The 19,763-nt window shown below is 38.3% G+C and overlaps 2 protein-coding genes across 5 annotated transcripts in view; one reads left to right on the forward strand and one right to left on the reverse strand.

Moving 5' to 3' along the window:
- The window catches only part of TEX10 (testis expressed 10), a 45,477-nt gene extending 38,390 nt beyond the window's left edge, over positions 1 to 7,087 (reverse strand). The window contains exons 1-2 of one of the 4 annotated variants that reach the window (XM_072959834.1): positions 6,982 to 7,087; positions 1,226 to 1,416 (exon numbers count right to left, since the gene is read on the reverse strand). In XM_072959834.1, coding sequence (XP_072815935.1) covers positions 1,226 to 1,405 — 180 coding nt within the window. In that variant the 5' untranslated portion in view covers positions 1,406 to 1,416; positions 6,982 to 7,087. Of the gene's footprint in view, positions 1 to 1,225; positions 1,417 to 4,567; positions 4,778 to 4,894; positions 4,918 to 4,965; positions 5,154 to 6,981 lie in introns of those variants that run through there. The other 3 variants (XM_072959831.1, XM_072959833.1, XM_072959832.1) reach the window with 3 other exon arrangements.
- Positions 7,088 to 15,325: 8,238 nt separating this feature from the next.
- Positions 15,326 to 16,210, forward strand: LOC102524930 (small ribosomal subunit protein uS2-like). The gene has a single exon (XM_072959835.1). The coding sequence runs from the start codon at positions 15,326 to 15,328 to the stop codon at positions 16,208 to 16,210; it is 885 nt and encodes a 294-aa protein (XP_072815936.1).
- The last annotated feature ends 3,553 nt before the right edge of the window (positions 16,211 to 19,763 follow it).

A 19,763-nucleotide genomic window follows, 5' to 3' on the forward strand; every position in this document is an offset into this window, starting at 1 on the left:
GAAATTATCCTCTACACAGGATTAGGCACACTACCATTTAAAGTGACAGCAATCATCACCACTATTTAAAGACCTACTATATACCAAATATATGGTAGGTGCATTTATATACTTAATTTAAAAGGCTCTTTCTGCCTGTTCTAAATGGTCTTTCAGAGAGTGTGTATTTTATTCAGAGTATAACATTTGGCAATTTTATTTGTGGAAAAATTTACTTAATCTGTAACGAAACCATAACTTCAAATGCCTCTTTGATATTATCTAGCCTTCGAAGCTCAAAAAGCAAAACTAGAAAACGTACATCTTCACAAAGACTTGTTCACAAATGTTTATAACAGCATTATTCATAAGAGCCCAAAAGTGGAAACAACCAAATGCCTATCAACTGATGAGTGGGAAAATGTGACACCACCGTGCAGTGGAATACTTGCCAATACAAAGGAATGAGGTGCTGCTCTGATGCAAGCTATAACATGGATGAGCCTCAACAACATGCTAAGTGTAAGAACAGTAACAAAAAACCACGTTTTGTATGATTCCATTCACATGAAATGTCCAGAATAAGTCTATACAGAAAGAGAGTAGATTAGTGGCTCTCTAGTGGGGGAAAGGAACAGGGAGTGACTTCTGATAAGTATAAGGTTTCTTTCTGAAGTGACAAAAATATTCCAAAATTAGACTGTTGTGATAGTAGCAATAACAATGTAAATATATTAAAAACCACTGAATCGTTCACTTGAAATGGTAAATTTTATTATGTGTAAATCATATTTCAATAAAGTTGTTAAATTTTTAAGCAAAACTATTGCTCAAATTTCAATTAACTCCACACATTTATTTTGAACCTGCAATAAGCTATGTATACAACGGTTCAAAAGTTAAGACCGGATCCTATCTTAATAAGTCATAAAAACAGCTGAAACACCATCACATGAAAAACTTGACACATTCAAACATTAAAAAGTTAAATACAGAAGTTACTTCCAGATGACATAATAAATCATCAAATAAATACACAAGGAAGAAATCACTTCGACTATCTGAGCAAGTCTTTCTGGAGGAAGTGGGAAAGCTGCAGTGGCAACATCAGATTAGGGTAACAGATAAACTCCAAACTTCAGCCATTAATAAACCCTAAGAGTTAAAATAACTTTTCAGAAAAACGTAACATTCCAGATGATTTCAAGGAAAATACTATTTTATCAAAACAATATTTATGATTTACCTTTATGTTAAGTTTTCGATTATTTGTTGGAAGTGTTCCATCCTCCTTGAGTTGCTCAGGCAGATGTATAGTCTTCGTTTTAAAATTTGTAACAGTAGCATTTTCTAACCTGGGCTTCTTTTTACCAACTTTTAGTTTTACTTTTTGAAAATCATCTTGGCGTTTTCTTTTTTTAGTCATTCTTGAGTGCTCTGATGAAAATAATTAATTTAAAAACAATGAATAAAGACAAAGGTAAATTATAATATATTTTCCAACATTTGCATTACTCTAACATTTATTTCAAAGATAATCAAGAATCACCAACAATATTCAACAGGAAACACCTTTATGAAATACAAAAAAAGATCAGTATAGTCAAGAGATATTGTAAAGAAGAGTCATTAACAATAAGGCAACAAGTATTATCACTGGTCTGTCAAGGTTTTTTGGCCATGGAACCTTATGTCAAGCTATGTGCTACACAGGAAACTTACGATAATTTTTTTTTTACAATCGTAGGGTGACAAGAAGGCAGCACAGAGTTGCTAGAGATATGTCTTGCACCTGCTGGGAAGCTCCTGGCTCCTAGAAGCCCCCAAGAAACCTCTAGCAAAACAGTCTGAAAACCAATGTTATTATTTAATGCAGTCTGTAATAGGAAAGTTTCATGAACCTAAGCTGGGTGCTTGAAAATGAGTAAGATTCAGATATGCAGCAAGGAGAGTTACTAAGCATTTCACGAGCAAGGAAAACAGTACAGATGAAGAGTAGGGGATAAGTCTGGTGTAGGCAAAAATGAAAGTTACCAGAATTTTGAACACCAGGAAAAGTTCAGGCTAGACATAAACAGGAAACGGTATCCAAAAAACAGGAGAAAAAGCAGTAGAAAAAGAAATACAGCATAACAGAGAGAGGCATGAGGAACAAAGACCAGCCAGGCCACTATTATAACAAATAAACTCAGGTGTAATCCTGTCATCTTGCACTTCCCCAAATTCATCACATTCTTTCTCCTTATATCCAAATTACCCACTTATACACAAAATCTTTGACCTATGCATCCCCGTGCCACTGAAGTCTTTATTTCTACCCTAGACAGTTAAAGTTTCCCCACCAGTATTCTTGTCTTGTCTCTAGGGTCTACTCCACCGCTCACTTGCTAGAGAATCACCAGAGGGCTCTTTCTAAACACAGATGTGACCAAGGCTCACGAACTTTCAGCTGCTCCTCTACGCCCTTACAATTAAAAACTGCTTGGCTTGACATTATCACATCCTTCCTAACTTTCTCTCCAGCTTCATCTTCCTTAGCCTCCTATACCTGGAACCAGTTCAGCCCTCCATGAAGCCCTTTCCATACACTGTAAAAATAATAAATTATGCCTTGCATAGTATATCCATCCACTGGAGTGGATATCTCAGGAATAAATAAAACCTCTCCCAGTCTATCATAATTATCCTATGCCCAGATTTTTTTTTTAAGTCACAATGTTACTCAAGGAAATCAAAAAATTTGAGTAAAATGAAGGTTTGCATTATTGTGAGATTAATAAAATGACTGGTGCAGGACCAGACAGCTCAAGTTCCCAGAATCCAGAAGCCAATCACCTATGACATTATATCCAAATTCACATGATTGCAAGGCTTTACTACATTAGAGTCTCACGAGCTAGGGTCTGGCTACATAGGTTAAGAGCAGATTCAAGAGTCAGACTGAATTAACACAACATTGTAAACTGACTACACTTCAGTTAAAAAAAATACATATATACATATTTATCTGCATGACTGAAACATTATACTGTACACCAGAAATTGACACAATATTGTAAACTGACTACATGTCAATTAAAAAAAAGTCAGACTAACTGGGGTCTTTGTCCAGACTCTATCACTTTCTAGCTGTAGTTAACCACTGTGCCTCAGTTTTTATCTACAAAATGGGGCTAATAATAATGCTTACCTCATACCGTTGTTATAAGGTAGGATGAATGAGGGGCAAAAAAGCTCATATTTGTAAAACACTCAGAACTGTGCCTGGCACGCTATTAAATACATACTCTATAAGCACAAATATGTGTACTTTCTTAGTCTCAGGACAAGGACAATATTCGATGCAGTATGCACAACAGCATTCAATTCTCACAAAACCACGTGAGGAAGGCGGTACTAAAACCATCTTAAAGATGTGGCTCAGAAAGGTTTGTCAGTCCTTTATTAAGTAGCTGAAGAGGAATTCATACACAAGACTGAGCTCTGCAAAACCAATTTCATACCGGAATTAAGATGAGAACTGGAAAGCAGCAGCAAAATGGCTTGCCTTATTTCATTTCTCCCAATCCCAAATTTTCATCCTACTCACACCTCTAGTTATTCTAGCCCCAAAAATGAGTAAAACCTAAAAACAAGGCCCTAATACTCACCTGTCCTCTTTTAATATAAAAATAGTTTTCATTAATTAAGCAAGCACATTTAGTGAACTTTCTCTACAATTTTATTACTAGCTAGTAGGAGAGATGAAAATAAATAGTACAAGACATTCAGAAAAACCGAGTCAATTAACCCTCCACCCCCACCACACACACACCTCTGTCCTATCTTTAGCCACTAACTAACTGGTGTCCAATATACGGTCTACTGCCAAGCTTATGCCATATTATCCATCACTTTGTATTAATTACTCTACTGTTTCCCTGTTAGGAAGAGGCCTTATTACCCTTCCTTGACTTCAAAGGCTAGGTAAGATTATTTTTACGGTACACAGGAAGCATTTTTATACTATGAACTCTTTTAAAGTTCTTCTAGCAACTTCTGTTATTTTCTCTTAAGGATTTTCCTAGTACAGCATATCAAATAGTCCGACTAAGCCACTTTTGTAGTAACTGGTATTGAACAGAACGTAGGAACTGCATGCAGCCCTAGGGGCTGAGCTCTCACATCACTGGACTAGGTGAGCCTCAAAAGTTTTAAAACTGAATTTCACATACTCCAAATGCAGGTCTTCCAAACTTAACAAAAAGCAGATTCTAGTGTATTAGGATTTCGACCGAACCGAATTTCAGCTAATTTATCTGCCACCTCATTACCCTTCCCAAATTTCCAAATTCTTTCCCCCCCAGTCCAAAAAAGAATCAAGAAAGCACATTGCACTCGGCTTCCAGTAATTTCCTCTCCCACCTTTTACGCTCGTGAGCTCCTTAAACTCTACCTAGGAGGCCACTCGGAAGCACTGGACTTCCCAGAAAACAAATACGCGAGACTGGGGCGACTCGAGAGGGCCGATGGTCCGAATCTGCTCCGCACAGATCGCTTAACCCTCCACACCTGGGCTGAGAGGGCCGCTTAGGAGACGACTGCTCACCTCCACCCCCAGACTTCGGTCCTGCATCCCAGAAGTGAGACCTCCGTGGGATTTAAGAAACTAGCGCTCCTTCTCCTCCTGTGGACGGCGGTCAGGACCACAGTCCAGGAAGCGGGGCCCAATCAATGCACACCGGCCTGAAAGTCTCCTAGACCCGAAACCGCGCGAGCCCGCCCAGTCACTTGAGGCGCTTCAAACGCCCGAGGGGCGCCCCGCCCCCGCACTGCCCCGCTCCACACCCAGGCCCGGCTCCGCGGGGACGCCCCGGCCCGGCCCCCGGGGGGCGCAGACTGGCCCCAGCCCGCCCTGCCCGCCTGGGCCGCGTACCGGGGGGCAACGGCCCCGCGCGCCGTCCCGCGCTCCAGGAGGGCCCGGCCCGACGGGCGGCGGCCGCTCACCTGAGGGCCCGGCCGGGACCGGGGCGCGGCAGGCGGGTAAAAACGTCCGAGGAGAGCCCACCGGGCGACGGCGTGAGCCACCGGCCTCAGCCTCTCGCTCCCGGAGCGTGTTTTCAAATCGCCTCGTCTTCACGCGGCCGCGTCTCCTTCCGCCGCCCGGAAATCAGGGCCCCTCCCCCGCCGCGCCGCGTTCACGTGACCGCGGCCCGCAGCCGCGCGCAGCCGGGGAGGCGGGAACCGGAGCGGTAGGCCCCGCCCCCGGGAGGAGGGGGCCGCGCCGGAAGCCCCCCGCGCTCCGGGAAGCGGAGGGAGGAGAGCGCAGGACCCAAGGACAAAGCTTGGCCGTAAGTTTAGCCGTGAACTTCCCGGACTTGCCCTTTAGGGGCCGTCGCGCTGATTACAACAGAAAAGGTTAAGAGCATATCTTTTCTCCCCAGACTGGACCAGTGTTCTTCAGACGTGGAGCCACATTGAAAGAAGAGTATAAGTTGAATTAAATTGAGAAAAAGTTTGGGACTGCAAGGACTACAGAATTCCTGGGAACTTTAACCTGGATGGAGCAATTAAGAATTAGCTAGAGAGGACAAAATACCCCTAGTAGCTGGAACCTCAAAGTTTTAGTTGAGGATTTTCCTTAATATTTCAGTTTCTCAGCACAAAGATTCCTGCTTCTGAAATTAAGTGGGCCCTGTGAAGTTAAGAGAGAAATTTAAATGCCTAGAAAGGAGATGAGAAAGCAAAGAGAACGGGTCTTTGAAAGTTAGCCTTGCCAAATACTGGAAGGTGGCATGGAGGAAAGAGCCCCAGATGAGGATTTCAGACCTTGATTCAACTTTGTCTCTAGAGTTGACCAGATTATAAAACTTTGGGAAGCCATCAAGGAATGAGCCTTAGTTTGCTGGGTAAGGATTCAGAGCAATGATTTCTAAGGTCGGAGGAGACCCAAGCACTGGGACTAAGATCATTCCTCTTAAGTGATCAGAGACAAAGAAACAGAGCCAGATACCAACTTCTCCCCTCCCTGGCAGTACATCCATACAACCACGATCTGCTCTGAAGCCAACATAAACGTTTGGGAGTCATCAGTATTATATGTTATTAAAAGTTTTGAGTCTGAATCAAAAGAGGAAATGTTTATTGCCAGCCAGACATGTCCCCTGAACTCCAGGCTCGTATCTGACAGCTTATTCAACATTTTCTTTCGACGTGGACTATATATCTCAAGATCAACGTATCCAAAATGAAACTCCTCATTTTTCCATCTGAAATCTCCTCTTCCTACAGCTTCTTCATCTCAAATAGCAACTCCATCCTTCCAGATACTGAAGTCAAAACCTTTGGAGTTTTGGCCTGGCTTCTTTCCATCTTTCATATCTCACATCAAAATCATCGGACGATTCTGCTGATTCTACCTTCGAACACATTCTGACTTCCACCACTTAACACACCTCACTTGCTACCATCATGGTCCAAGCCATCTCATGATCACTGTAAAAAGCCTCTGAATAGGTCTCCCTGCTTCCACCACTGCAGTCTAGTGTCTTCCCCCTACAGTCTAACACCAGCAGAGCAATTGTGTGATTATTTAAAAATCTAAGTCAGGTCAGGTCACTCTTTTTCTCAAACTCCCCCAACAGTTTCCTATTTCATTCAGAGTAAAAGCCAGAGACCTTGATGCCCTTAAGTTTTGCCATATTCTGACAAATTCCCTTAACCTGTGGGCACTCCTCCTACTACCCTCTCCTTTTTCACTCTGCTCCAGCCACCCTTGTTTCTTTGTCTGTGGCACCTTGGGCCTGGTGGTCACACAGCTCACTGAAGTGAGGCCTGGCTAAAGGAAGCAGCAGGTCATCAGCAAGAGTCAACAGCAGCAGCCATGAGGGAATGCAAATCTCATTTTCAAGACAAAAACAGAAATCCAGAAATGTTTAGAAGAAATCTGATCTTAAAATATTGCTGAGGAAGTACATGTTTTTCCTATTTTAAAACGCTGTGTAGGCCAAACAAAATACTTACAAGCAGGTTGCCAGTTTATACCTCTGGTTTAAGACATGAAAAGTATGTACCTAAAGATAGGCTTTTTTCAACTCTAACTGATAAACTCAGTAATTACAAGGATGATCTGCTTAGCTGAGCCCAAACAGACCTTTGACAAATAACAAGAATATAACTAATCAAGGGTCCTTGTCCCGTGCCAGAAAAACATGTATAGTGAACATGCATTCTAGAATCTGTAGGATATTCCACTTCCAAATTCTGTCCAATTGGCCACATAAACCTCTGTATTAGTTTCCTGGGGCTACTGCTGCAAAGTACCACAAATTAAGTGGCTTAACCAACAGAAATGTATTGGCTCTCCATTCTGGAGACTAGAAGTCTGAAGTCAAGGTGTTGGCAGGGTTGTTTCCTTCTGAGAGGTCTGAGGAAGAATCTGTTCCATGCCTCTCTCCAAGCTTCTGGTAGCCTTAGATGTTCCTTGGCTTGTATATGGCATTCTCTCTGTTTCTTCACATCATCCTCCCTTTGTTTGTGTCTGTGTCCAAATTTGCTCTTTTTATAAGGATACCAGTCATGTACGGCCCACCCTAATGACCTCATTTTAACTTGATTACCTTTATAATGATCCTATTTCCAAATAGGGTCAACCTTTGAGGTACTAGGGGTTAGGACTTCAACATATGTTTTCAGAGAGACCATTCAACCCATAATAGTCACCAAGATCTGTGTCCAGAAATGTCTCTATTTCTCCACCCTCTCTTTTTTGTCTATTCTTAGAAGCATCACAAAATTGTGAGTTAGGTAACTTACCACCATTCCATCTACCTAACCTTTGTAGCTTCTCTGTTTTTTATACTGGACCCCCAGTTAATATTTGTTTTGGAAATAGGGTACCACTACTAAAACAAAACAAAACACCCAAACTTTCTTATGCTAATAAACTTGATTTTATAATTCAAGACAAATAATAAAAGCTTGAACATATTAAACTGGCCATTGCCTTACATTTCAGAGCTACTACTAACACAAAAAGCAGAGAGTCTTTGAAGAAAGCTGAAAAGGACAAGTTCAAATTTGGTACTACAACGAGGGACAAAAATTCAAAGTACATCCTTTAGGAATTGAATCATAACTAGTTACATGCAAATCACTTTGCACACTGCCCGGCACACAGTAAGCCCTCAATAAATGGCAACAGATATCCCAATTGATGATGTATCATTGGACCTAATTTATGCAAAATGAAACTTTTCATCAGGTTTCTTAGATAAAGTAACAAGAAATCAGTTCTGACTTAAAATTTAAAAAAAAAATTATTGAGAGAATATTAAGTAACACAGAAAGGCCAAGAAGGCTGCCCATCCAAGCTTGGAAAAAAGACAGGAAGGAGGGAGACCAGCCAGGAGTACAAAATCATTCCCAGAGATAAGAATTGAAAATGAGGAAGTAAAATTATCTACATTTCCAGATATAATTGTATGCCTAAAAAATATCATCTGAAAAGCTACTACAAACAATAAGGGAATTAAAAAAGGGTGAGGCAATATAAAATTAACATTCAGAAATCAATAGACTACACATGCACAAACAATAACCAGTTAGACAATAAGATGGAAAAGGAGACCCCATTTGCAACAGCTATCAAAACCAATCAAATTCCTAGGACTGAATAGGAAACTGGATTAGAATTCTCAACATCCTAAAGATGACAAGTGTCCCTAAATGAACTGGTAAATTGAATGAGATCCTAATAAATATGTCAACAGGGTTTTTTCTAAACCTACATGAGCTGATTAAAATTTGTCTATGAAAAATTAAACAAGCAACAATAGCCAAGAAGTTTTTGAAAAAGAAAAGCAATGAAGAGAGACCGATTCTATTAGATATGGAAATAAATTATAAAACTTCAGTAATTCAAATGTGGTTTTGGCATATGAATAGACAAACCAATGGAATGAAAAACAAAGTCTAGAAACAGAACCAAATAAATATAAGAATTTAGTGCACTATAAAGACAACATCTCATATCAATGACATAAAGATAAGTGGTTGGCATAAATAGGGAGCCATTTGGAAAATCATGAAGTTGGGTTCATACTTCACATATTACATTCAAAGATGTAAGGTTAAAAAACAAATTCATAAAAGTCCCAGAAAACAAAATGGGTGATTTATTTTATAACTTTGGATTTCTACTAGAACTTAAAACCTAAATGCCAGGAAAAAAATTTTTTTTAATTTGATTACAGGCTTTTACCAAAACTTTTAGAAATATTCTTCATGACCAAAAAAGAGAGTGAGAAAAGTCAAAAGACAAGGCAAATTTAGGGGAAAAAAGTTGCAATTCGTATCACAGGTAAAGGATTAATTTTCTTAGTATACAAAGAATTCCCAGCAACAAAGGAAGAAAATCAAGTACTTGATAGAAAAATATTTATCTCCAGCCAGTTTGTGGAAAAAGAAACAAATCATGCTTACATAAAAGACATTCAACTTGACTCACAAAAAGAGAAATGCAAATTGAAATTAAGATCACTTTCCTCATTTTTTTAAAACTTTTTTTTATTGTTATACTCATTTTACAATGTTGTGTCAAATTCCAGTGTAGAGCACAATTTTTCAGTAATACATGAACATACATATATTCATTGTCACATTTTTTTTTGCTGTGAGCTACCACAAGATCATGTATATATTTCCCTGTGCTATACAGTATAATCTTGTTTATCTATTCTACATATGCCTGTCAGTATCTACAAATTTTGAACTCCCAGTCTATCCCTTCCTACCCCCCGCCCCCTTGGGGGTTTGTATTCAAATACACAAGTTTGTATTCTATGTCTATGAGTCTGTTTCTGTTTTGTATTTATGTTCCTTTTTTTTCTTTTTAAAAATTCCACATATAAGCGATCTCATATGGCATTTTTCTTTCTCTTTCTGGCTTACTTCACTTAGAATGACATTATCCAGGGATATCCATGTTGCTGCAAATGGCGTTATGTTTTCCTTACTTTTAAGATTGTCAGAATCCAAAAGTTTGACAACAAACCTGTTGCTGACACCATGGAGAAGCAGCAATCTCATATATTGTTGGTGGAAGTATAATCTGGCATAAACTACAGAAGATGTAATTGTGAGAATTAAATTTGGTGGGAGAAACGGTAAGACATAAAATAACAATTTACTTTCTCACATTGATGTTGAGATGTTAATTTCTCTCATTAAAGTCAAAATGTAGGCAGTCTAGGCATCAGGTGGCTCTGCTTCAGCAAGTCGTCAAATACTCAGGCCACTTCCCTATTGTTGTGTCAGTCCCAAGGTCACCTCATGGTTCAAGATGGCAGTTTTAGCTCCAGTGTTCATACCTGCATTTCAGTCAGCAAGTAAAGGGAAGGGCACAAAGACATGATCCCTCCACCGAGGAAGTGGAAGTTGCATACAGTATTTCTGTTTCATCCTTCTGCCCAGAACTCAGACTATATCTAACTGTATAGGGGCTGAGAAATTTGAGGGATCTCCTGTAAGTAGTAAAAATCTCTGCCATCAGCATGGTTTGGTGATAGAATTTTTGTTTCTGTTTTATATAAATGGGTATAAGTATACTCACTGATGAAGCAAAATACCTTCTTCTGGTGGGTCTCAATTCTTTTAAAGCTCAAAACTGTCCTAAGTGAGGCAATATGGTATAGTACAACAACCCAGAAAGAAAAAAACAGTTATTCTTCTGAACTCCAAGTGTCAAGGACTTCCTAGAGCATAAGAGGAAAGTAAAAAATAACAAGGAAAAAAATCATTGCTAAGTTTGGCATAAAAAATGTTAAGTAGTATATATCAAAAAGTATTTTAAACAAAATCAGTAGAGAAAGATGGATCAGATACTAAATGCTGTTAGGACAACTGATGAGCCATTTAAGGGGTGGAGGGAGGTGGGACTGGCCTCTGGGAAATTCCTAACATCTAAAGCATGTCGTAACAGGCAAGAAAGCTAAAGGAAACGATTGAAAAATTCAACAGTAACCTTCAGGGTCCAGTCAGGGAAGAGAAAGCATGTCAGCTATTTTAACAGAGCGAATTTAACATAAAGAATTGTTAATCAAATACTCAAGAAATAAAAAAGGCAGAAAGAGGATCTGAGATATCACAGGAGAATAACTGGTGGAAGCAGCTACCGCCCTAAGGGACAGGGGAACAGAGGGAAGGAATGGGGATTGTTAAAATTTAGAAGGTTGGAGATGGGGCGCATTGAGGGGAGGTCAGACCTGCAGAGAGGTGGGTGGTGCCAACTGACCAGTCTCTGAGGTGGTGCAGTGATGCTGCTTCTGCAAGTGTTGGGAAAACTGCAAAAACTGCAGAACTAGAAGTGTTGGGACACTCCTCTGGAACCAAGTTGCCACTGGGTGAGGACTCATGGCTGCAATGATGTTGACAAAAAGGAGGGACAAACAGAAATAAGCAAATCTCTTCTTCCTCCTCCATCTTTCCAGTCTCCCTCTTCTGCTTCCCACTGACAGAGCCAAGCAGGGAGCCAGCTGGCAAAGTGAAATGGGGTTTGCAAAGTCCTCCAGCCAGGGGCACGATGCAAAACACAGAGAGATGATAGCTCAGTAATCAGCATTTCCACTCAATGAAAATTTCAAATAATGAAATAAAATAACAAAAAAGCATCAGAGATAATTTAGTACCATATGGTATGATTTAGGGATTGGGGATTTTTTCTTTAGAAAGATAGGCAACTTAGAAGCCATTGAAGAAAAATACAGGCATATTTCACAACATTAAAAAAAATGAAATGTAGTATGGCAAGTGATGCCATAAACATAGACAAAGGGCAAAAAAAGCAGCTTAGGAGAAAGATTTACAATGCATATGAAAGAGAAATTATTAATATCTGCAATATACAAGGAGCTCTGGCAAATTATAAAGGGACAAAAATAATTCAATAGAAAAAAGGGCAAAATCTATTTTTGTAACAATTCATACACAAAAAATCCAAGTGATCAATAAACTTTGCAAACCTGCTCAATCTTATTGATTGTCAGGAAATGGTAAAATTAATATAAAGTAGGATATAATGTCTCACTTAACAAACTCACAGCAGTTACAAGGCAGTATAACATCTGCTGGCAGGGATGAAGGGAAAAGGGTATTCTTCTCCTTCGCTTTGGTTCCCATACTTAGTTGGAAATATAAAATATTGCAGCCATTTGGCGAAGAAGTCTGGAAATATCTTAAAATTTTTTTAAATTGATAGTCTTTCAATCTAGTAATCCCATCCCCTGAGAATTTAGATATAAAAGAATCAGTCCAAAGTACATATTTATGAGGTATTTATTACAATTTTTGAGTAGCCTAACACTAGGGAAAAAAGGAATACCAATTAAAAGGGGAATCACTGAATTAACTGTGATACACTGACTCTTCTGGTGACATTAAAAAGATTCAGTTCCATCTATACCAGTTATTTTAAAGATCTTTTCCCAATGTACTTTCAAGTAAGAAAAAGTATATGTAATCTAACCACATTGTTATGAAATTAGCCAAAAATGTAAACATCAGGATATGTCTATTTTTGTATGTGATCATGCAAACATGGAGAAAGATATGAAAAATAACAAATCAGAGTGTTATTAATGACTTGGCAGGACCAGAGGGAAAGAGGGGTATGTAAATAGCATAAAGAGATGATTGAAAGGATGGCTATCAAAAAGTGAAATAAAATCAAATTTAACACCCTAATGACAGCATTGTTTTTGATTTTAACATAGTGCATTGTTGAAATCAGGAAATTGAAGTTGATATAATACTATTAACTCGTGTCAGATTGTATTTCAACTTCATCAGTTTTTACAAGTACTGATTTTTTTACAGCTTTATTAAGATACAATTGACATACAAAAAATGACACATATTTAATGTATGCAATATGATGAGTTTGGACATACGCATGTACCCATGACACAATCATCACAATGAAGTTAATAAACATATCCATCACTTTCGAATGTTTCTTTATGTACCTTTAGGTTTTTTTTTAATTAAAAAAATTTTCATGGTAAGGACACACCATGAGCTCTACCCTCTTAACAACTTTTTAAATACACAACACCAAATTGCTACCTGTAGGCTCTCTGTTGTACAACAGATCTCTAGAACTCATTCATCTTGCATAACTGTAACTTTATGCCTGCTGACATCCCCCATTTCCTACTCCCCCCTTCGCCCGGCAACCACCATTAGATTTTCTGCTTTTCTAAGTTTGACTATTTTAGATGCTTCATGTACATGGAATCATGCATTATTTGTCTAAGCACTGATTTTTAAAATACTTACTTAACCATATCCCAAAACTTGAGATGTTGACATGCCCTGTAATAACCCAACTATAAGTCTCACTAAAAGGTTATGAAGCTGATTCAACTTAAGCAGTGATCTTCAAAACCTTGTTTCCTAAAAAGCTAAAAAGCAAACAGACCACTTATGTAAGGAAGCACATCCTTTAACAAATCTTTTTTAAAAGGTCATGTTATCATTGCAGAGGTTAAATGGCAGGTCCTACACATATGCATAGTCCCTGAAACATCTTCCCACATCTGGATGTTGCTTTGCCCCTCTCACCAATTCTGCTAAGCGGGAAAAATTTGACAATTTCCACGGCTAGAGAGTGGTTAAGTGCTCCGTTGTGACTCAGATAGCATTGTAGCATCCTTGATCCCACAATGAAAGCCAGAAGGTACAACTACCAGGTTGATACTCCTATTCCCAAGGATGACAGAGTGCTAGCTCAAAGGTTTTAACAACTGGTACAGCTCAGCATCAAATCAGCACAAAGGCCAGCTTTCAACTACTAAATAGCCAACCTAGTGCCTCCCATTTGACGTATCAGCGCTGAGGAAACTAAGGCACAGAGATGTGCATATCTAGGAAACTATAAAGGTAAACTCTGAATCCAGGTATCAAAATCCCTAAATTTACAGGGAAAGAAATAAGACAATCTTCCTTATCATAGTCAACTAAAGAAAACTTAAAAATTAGAGTATGGCCATTGCAGAGCCTGAGGCATTATTTCTAAAACACTGTCCCTGAGAGCAGCATTTTGCAATTAGCGTATTATTTTTACAGTCAGAAATTTACTTTTTTAAAACATTACCTCAACAATTTTAGAACAATAAATTACACACACACACACACACACACACACAGCGACTCTATAATTACCATTACTTTCTGAAAACAATAGGTGAGTAAATGAGAGGCCCACGAACAGTATTTCAACAATTCTCCACAATTTTGAAATTCTACAGATTAATTTTTTAATTTTCTCTTATGTGAGCAATTGTTTTTTCTTATTTCTATGCATTCTATAAAATAAAATAGCAAGATTTGAATGTTCTTACTGTATCATGCAGTAGGTGTATTCTTAATTCACTTGTTACATTTTACATTTAAAATAAAGCAAGAAAAGGAAATCTACTTCAGGATGACACCTGCACTCCAATGTTCATAGCAGCACTATTTACAATAGCCAAAACATGGAAACAGCCTAAATGTCCATCAATAGGTGACTGGATAAAGAAGATGTGGTATATTTATACAATGGAATACTACTCAGCCATAAAAACTGACAACATAACGCCATTTGCAGCAACATGGATGCTCCTAGAGAATGTCATTCTAAGTGAAGTAAGCCAGAAAGAGAAAGAAAAATACCATATGAGATCACTCATATGTGGAATCTAAAGACTCATGGACAGAGAATACAGACTTGTGGTTACCAGGGGGGTAGAGGGTGGGAAGGGATAGACTGGGATTTCAAAATTGTAGAATAGATAAACAAGATTACACTGTATATAGCACAGGGAAATATACACAAAATGTTATGATAAATCACAGAGAAAAAAATGTGACAATGAGTGTGTATATGTCCATGAATGACTGAAAAATTGTGCTGAACACTGGAATTTGACACAACATTGTAAAATGATTATAAATCAATAAAAAATGTTAAAAAAAACATACAAACTGATTCAGCAGGTCTGAGGTCAGCATGAATCTTCACTTTGAAAGAGAACTGCAGGTGATTCTGATGCAGTTGGTTCATGGACCACAACATTTGGCAACACTGCTTGATGATTGTAGCTCTTTCCCTTCTCCCCTCTTATAATTTCACACCATCGACCACTTTACTCTAAGATACAAATCAGGCTAACTAATGTTACCTATTCCTGCAACATTTCCCAGTGTGTGTATAATGATGCCTAAAATGGCCTTAAGATAATTCAGTACACTTTTCCGCATTACCCAGAGAGGGGTCCATATGGCAATGTTCTGAATTCCCATCGTAACTTAAAGGGAAACTTTCATAATGTCTGGAGCCCTTGATGTCCTGCAAATGAAGAAGGAGGATGTTCTCAAATTCCTTGCAGCAGGAACCCACTTAGGTGGCACCAACCTTGACTTCCAGATGGAGCAGTACATCTACAAAAGGAAAAGTGATGGCATCTACATCATAAATTTGAAAAGAACCTGGGAGAAGCTTCTGTTCGCAGCTCGGGCCATTGTTGCCATTGAAAACCCAGCTGATGTAAGTGTCATATCCTCCAGGAATACTGGCCAGCGAGCTGTGCTGAAGTTTGCTGTTGCCACTGGAGCCACGCCTATTGCTGGCCGCTTCACGCCTGGAACCTTCACTAACCAGATCCAGGCAGCTTTCCGGGAGCCGAGACTTCTGGTGTTTACCGATCCCAGAACTGACCACCAGCCTCTCACCGAGGCATCTTACGTTAATCTGCCTACCATCGCCCTGTGTAACACGGACTCCCCTCTGCGCTACGTGGACATTGCCATCCTGTGCAACAACAAGGGAGTTCACTCAGTGGGTCTGATGTGGTGGATGCTTGCCCGGGAGGTTTTGCGCATGCGCAGCACCATCTCCTGGGAATACCCATGGGCAGTCATGCCTGATCTCTACTACAGAGATCCTGAAGAGATTGAAAAGGAAGAGCAGGCTGCAGCTGAAAAGGCTGTGACCAAGGAGGAATTTCAGGGTGAATGGACAGCTCCCGCTCCCGAGTTCACTGCTACTCAGCCTGAGGTGGCGGACTGGTCCAAAGGCGTGCAGATGCCCTCTGTGCCTATTCAGCAGTTCCCTACTGAAGACCGGAGCGCTCAGCCTGCCACTGAAGACTGGTCTGCAGCTCCCACTGCTCAGGCCACTGAATGGGTTGCAACAACCATGGAGTGGTCCTAAGCTGTTCTTTCCACAAACTCTTAAAATGGAAACAGGTTGACAGAAAATAAAGTTTCTAAAAATTGTGTCCATTAAAAAAAAAAAGATAATTCAGTACAGACAATGTGACACAAATGCGTGCTAATTGATTTTACTGTCATTGATGAAACAAGTGTTATTCAAGTTTTTTGGTTCAGAAGAAATATTTTAGGAGAACCCCTTCTATTCTTTAAACAGTAAATAAAAACCTAGCAAGCCCTGTAGCCAATAACCTTAGGTACCTGAGGCTTGATCTCTAAGAGGTCTTGAGTCCAGTCATTGGTACTGTGTCTGATTCCCTGATACAAATCACAAGTTTAACTTAACTCTGCCTGTGTTGTTAGTTCTGCCTTAACTAATTCTTTCATGCAGGCTGTGGTCAGAGCATTTAAAGGGGCAGAGACCTGGATTTTATTGAGATCATATTGTTTTATGCTTTATTAACAACGAATTTCTGTTTAGTAAATGTCTCATAATTGTGTCCCAGACTTGCTTTCCTTATAACCTAGCAGTGAGATTAAGGAGGCACAGTTAATCTTCATCTACTCTAACTACAAGAGAACGTACTAACATACCAAGAAGAATCTTATATCTGTACCTGAAAAATTGGCTTAGGGCAGCTATAGGGGAATACTAAGCCACAAGATGCTCATTTGAAAAAAGAAGAGTTGCATGATTAAATAAACTTAGGAAATGCTGCATAGTTTATTCCCCTCTTGGAAAGTGTATGTTACCAATTTAAAGGCTCTGAGAAATTTTGAATAAAGAATTGATTTCTATTTTCATTTAGTCCAGCATTCCCCCAAACTTATTTGAATAAAGGTTTTAACATTTAATGAAATTAATATTTTGTGGAATACACATTTAGAATAGAATTTCCCAGTGCTCTGGTGAAAATCTCGCTGTGAAAGGGAATACAAGAATAGGTAGGCAAATGAGTTTGGGATTTCTAACTTCAAACTTACTTTAACATATTTATTTGTACTATTAATTGTAAAGAATGTGAACTGATTTACCAATAATCATCAAGGATTGTCAGAGAGAATTCAAGTCCCTAGTTGAAATTTTCGCTGTATTTGATAACCTGGTCAACAATTCTTTACCTAGAATTCTCTTATATAACATGAATGAAACATAGGTTTAAACAGTTGCATTTTAAAGTAAGCATCAGTTCTCTGGGACATGCTGCAGTGATTGAAAGATGAAGCTGTAAAGCTATCTGGGTGGGAATCCTTTTCCACCACTTTTTGGCATTATGACTCTGGGCAACTTAAGCTCTCCAGGTCCTAGGTGTCTCACCAGTAAATAAGGACCATTGGAAAGACCAAATTTCTGAGACAAAAAGAAGGGGAGAATTAATTTTATTTTTTTAACGTTTTTCTTCTTTTTGGGGGGATGGGGAAGGTAATTAGGTTTATTTTTATTTTTTTTTAATGAAGGCACTGGGGATTGAATCCAATCTCATGCATGCTAAGCACTCACTCTACCACTGAGCTATACCCTCCCTCCTGGGAGCATTCATTTTAAATGTTAGTTAATGTCATTATTACTTTAATTTTACCTGAAATTGCCATTGTGCTTCCAAGTAGCTTCTGACAAATTTACTTTTTTTTCCCAATGAACAAACCTATTGTTCTCACACAGAGTATGATTTATTATAGAAGAGTCAGATTTTAATATTATCCTTAGGGGTATATATACATAATATAGTTTTAAAGTAAGATTTTTATATAGTAATTGCAAAGCAGTTTGATTTTACTATTTCTCATCTGTTCGTTTTAAAACACTGAAATGATTTTCAAAAATTTGCCTCCCAAACACTTGATTTCTTTGTGGGAGTTTTTCATAGTTTTCAAGAGTTTGACTATTTCATCAGTTTTATTTTCATGGAATTTTAAAAACCATTTTAGAGATATGTTTTCTTTTTTCATCACTAGAGGCCATTCCATCTGCAGGACAGGAAGATACTTTTAAAACAGCAGAAGAAAATGATTTGTGTTCTTATGATTTTTTTTAACATTTTTTATTGAGTTATAGTCATTTTACAACGTTGTGTCAAATTCCAGTGTAAAGCACAATTTCTCAGTTAGATATGAACATACTTCTGTAAAGTAACACATGGCAATCTTTTTTCTTTTCTAGGAGAGAAAGGCTCTCTGTAAATTTATTTCACTATATTTCAATGGATTCATGAGATGAGCAGCAACTGTGTCAATGTTTTGAAAGGAAACTATGATGCAGAGGTCTTTTGGGGTGTAAATGCTGCTAATTTGTACCATTAACTTGATAAGCTGACTACCGTGCCTGCAGGATCTGACTCTTACCCCTTGAAGGTTTAAAGGTTAGCTTAGGCAGGCTTAGAGTAAGCTTACATTAACCAACCTCAAAGCGGGTAGTGTATAAACGCTGAGTGTCAATGTTTGGATTTGTAATAAAACTTCAGTGGCTACAGAGACCAGAAAACTCAAGGTAATAACCCTAGCACATTCTCTTCCGACAAGCACACCTCCATGGGAAGAAAGAAAAATTATGACCACAAGGCTGAACAGTGGACACCGAAACAGAACAAAAGGAATAAGTTAACCTGAATGATAATTAGTAAGAGACTTGATACAACCACTTTCAAAATTGGGTTAGATTTGCAATTGAGAAAGAGATTTCTGAAGTTTTCAAGTAAGTTTTTTCCCCTGAGTACTATTAAATGAGCAGAGCCAAAATTTTCTTTAGGAATTTCCCTTTTCCTTTGTTTAAAATGGCCATCAATTCCGCTTCTGATGGGCATATTCTTTCTTTAGCTATAAAAATAAATTCAATTTCTCTTCAGTCTTGCAATCCTAGAAGCCTGTCTTTCTTTTTAAGTGACACATCCCTAACTCAAAACCAATACATACAGTTTCTGTATTTTAACTCTAAAAAAATGAAATTTTATTTCCCTGTTTATAATTTCTATTTGGGCCTCCTCATAACCACCACTTCTCACACACATATAAATCTGCTCCTATCATATGATCATCACCATTAATTCTGCAGTTGTGCAAAACCTGAACTGGGAATTAAAAAATTTCTTTTTGAGTACTCAGGCAAAACAAACTGATTTTACTGTGAGATATAAGATATGCTCAGAAATGCTGAGATTTTGTAATAATATCATCTTTATAATTTATGAATCTTAATAGATTTGTAATTTTACTATCACTAAATCTAAATTCCAAATTTTGTTTCTGTTTTCAGTGTGGACCTCAGATAACAGAAAACACAAATTCTCTCATTTGTCTTCATGGAATATAGGAAAGAACAAAGAAACTCTTCAAGCAAAATATATTTTGTTAAGTTAAATAAATAAATACATACAAGCACATTCATACATTTACAAATATATGCACATTTTTATCAGTTGCAAACTAAAACCAGAAAAATATTTCAAATTAATGTCTTTCCTTTTCTGCATCACTTATTCTTTTTGCATGAAATATAATTACAGGGACTAATAATTATAAAGTAAGAAAACTAACTTTTCTTTAATGTTAGTCAAACC

This window comes from Vicugna pacos, chromosome 4 (genome assembly GCF_048564905.1).
Source record: "Vicugna pacos chromosome 4, VicPac4, whole genome shotgun sequence".
Classification (NCBI taxonomy): Eukaryota; Metazoa; Chordata; class Mammalia; order Artiodactyla; family Camelidae; genus Vicugna; species Vicugna pacos.

Excerpts from the sequence above, each read along its gene's own strand:
- LOC102524930 (XM_072959835.1), top strand. The coding sequence starts at position 15,326 with ATGTCTGGAGCCCTTGATGTCCTGCAAATGAAGAAGGAGGATGTTCTC.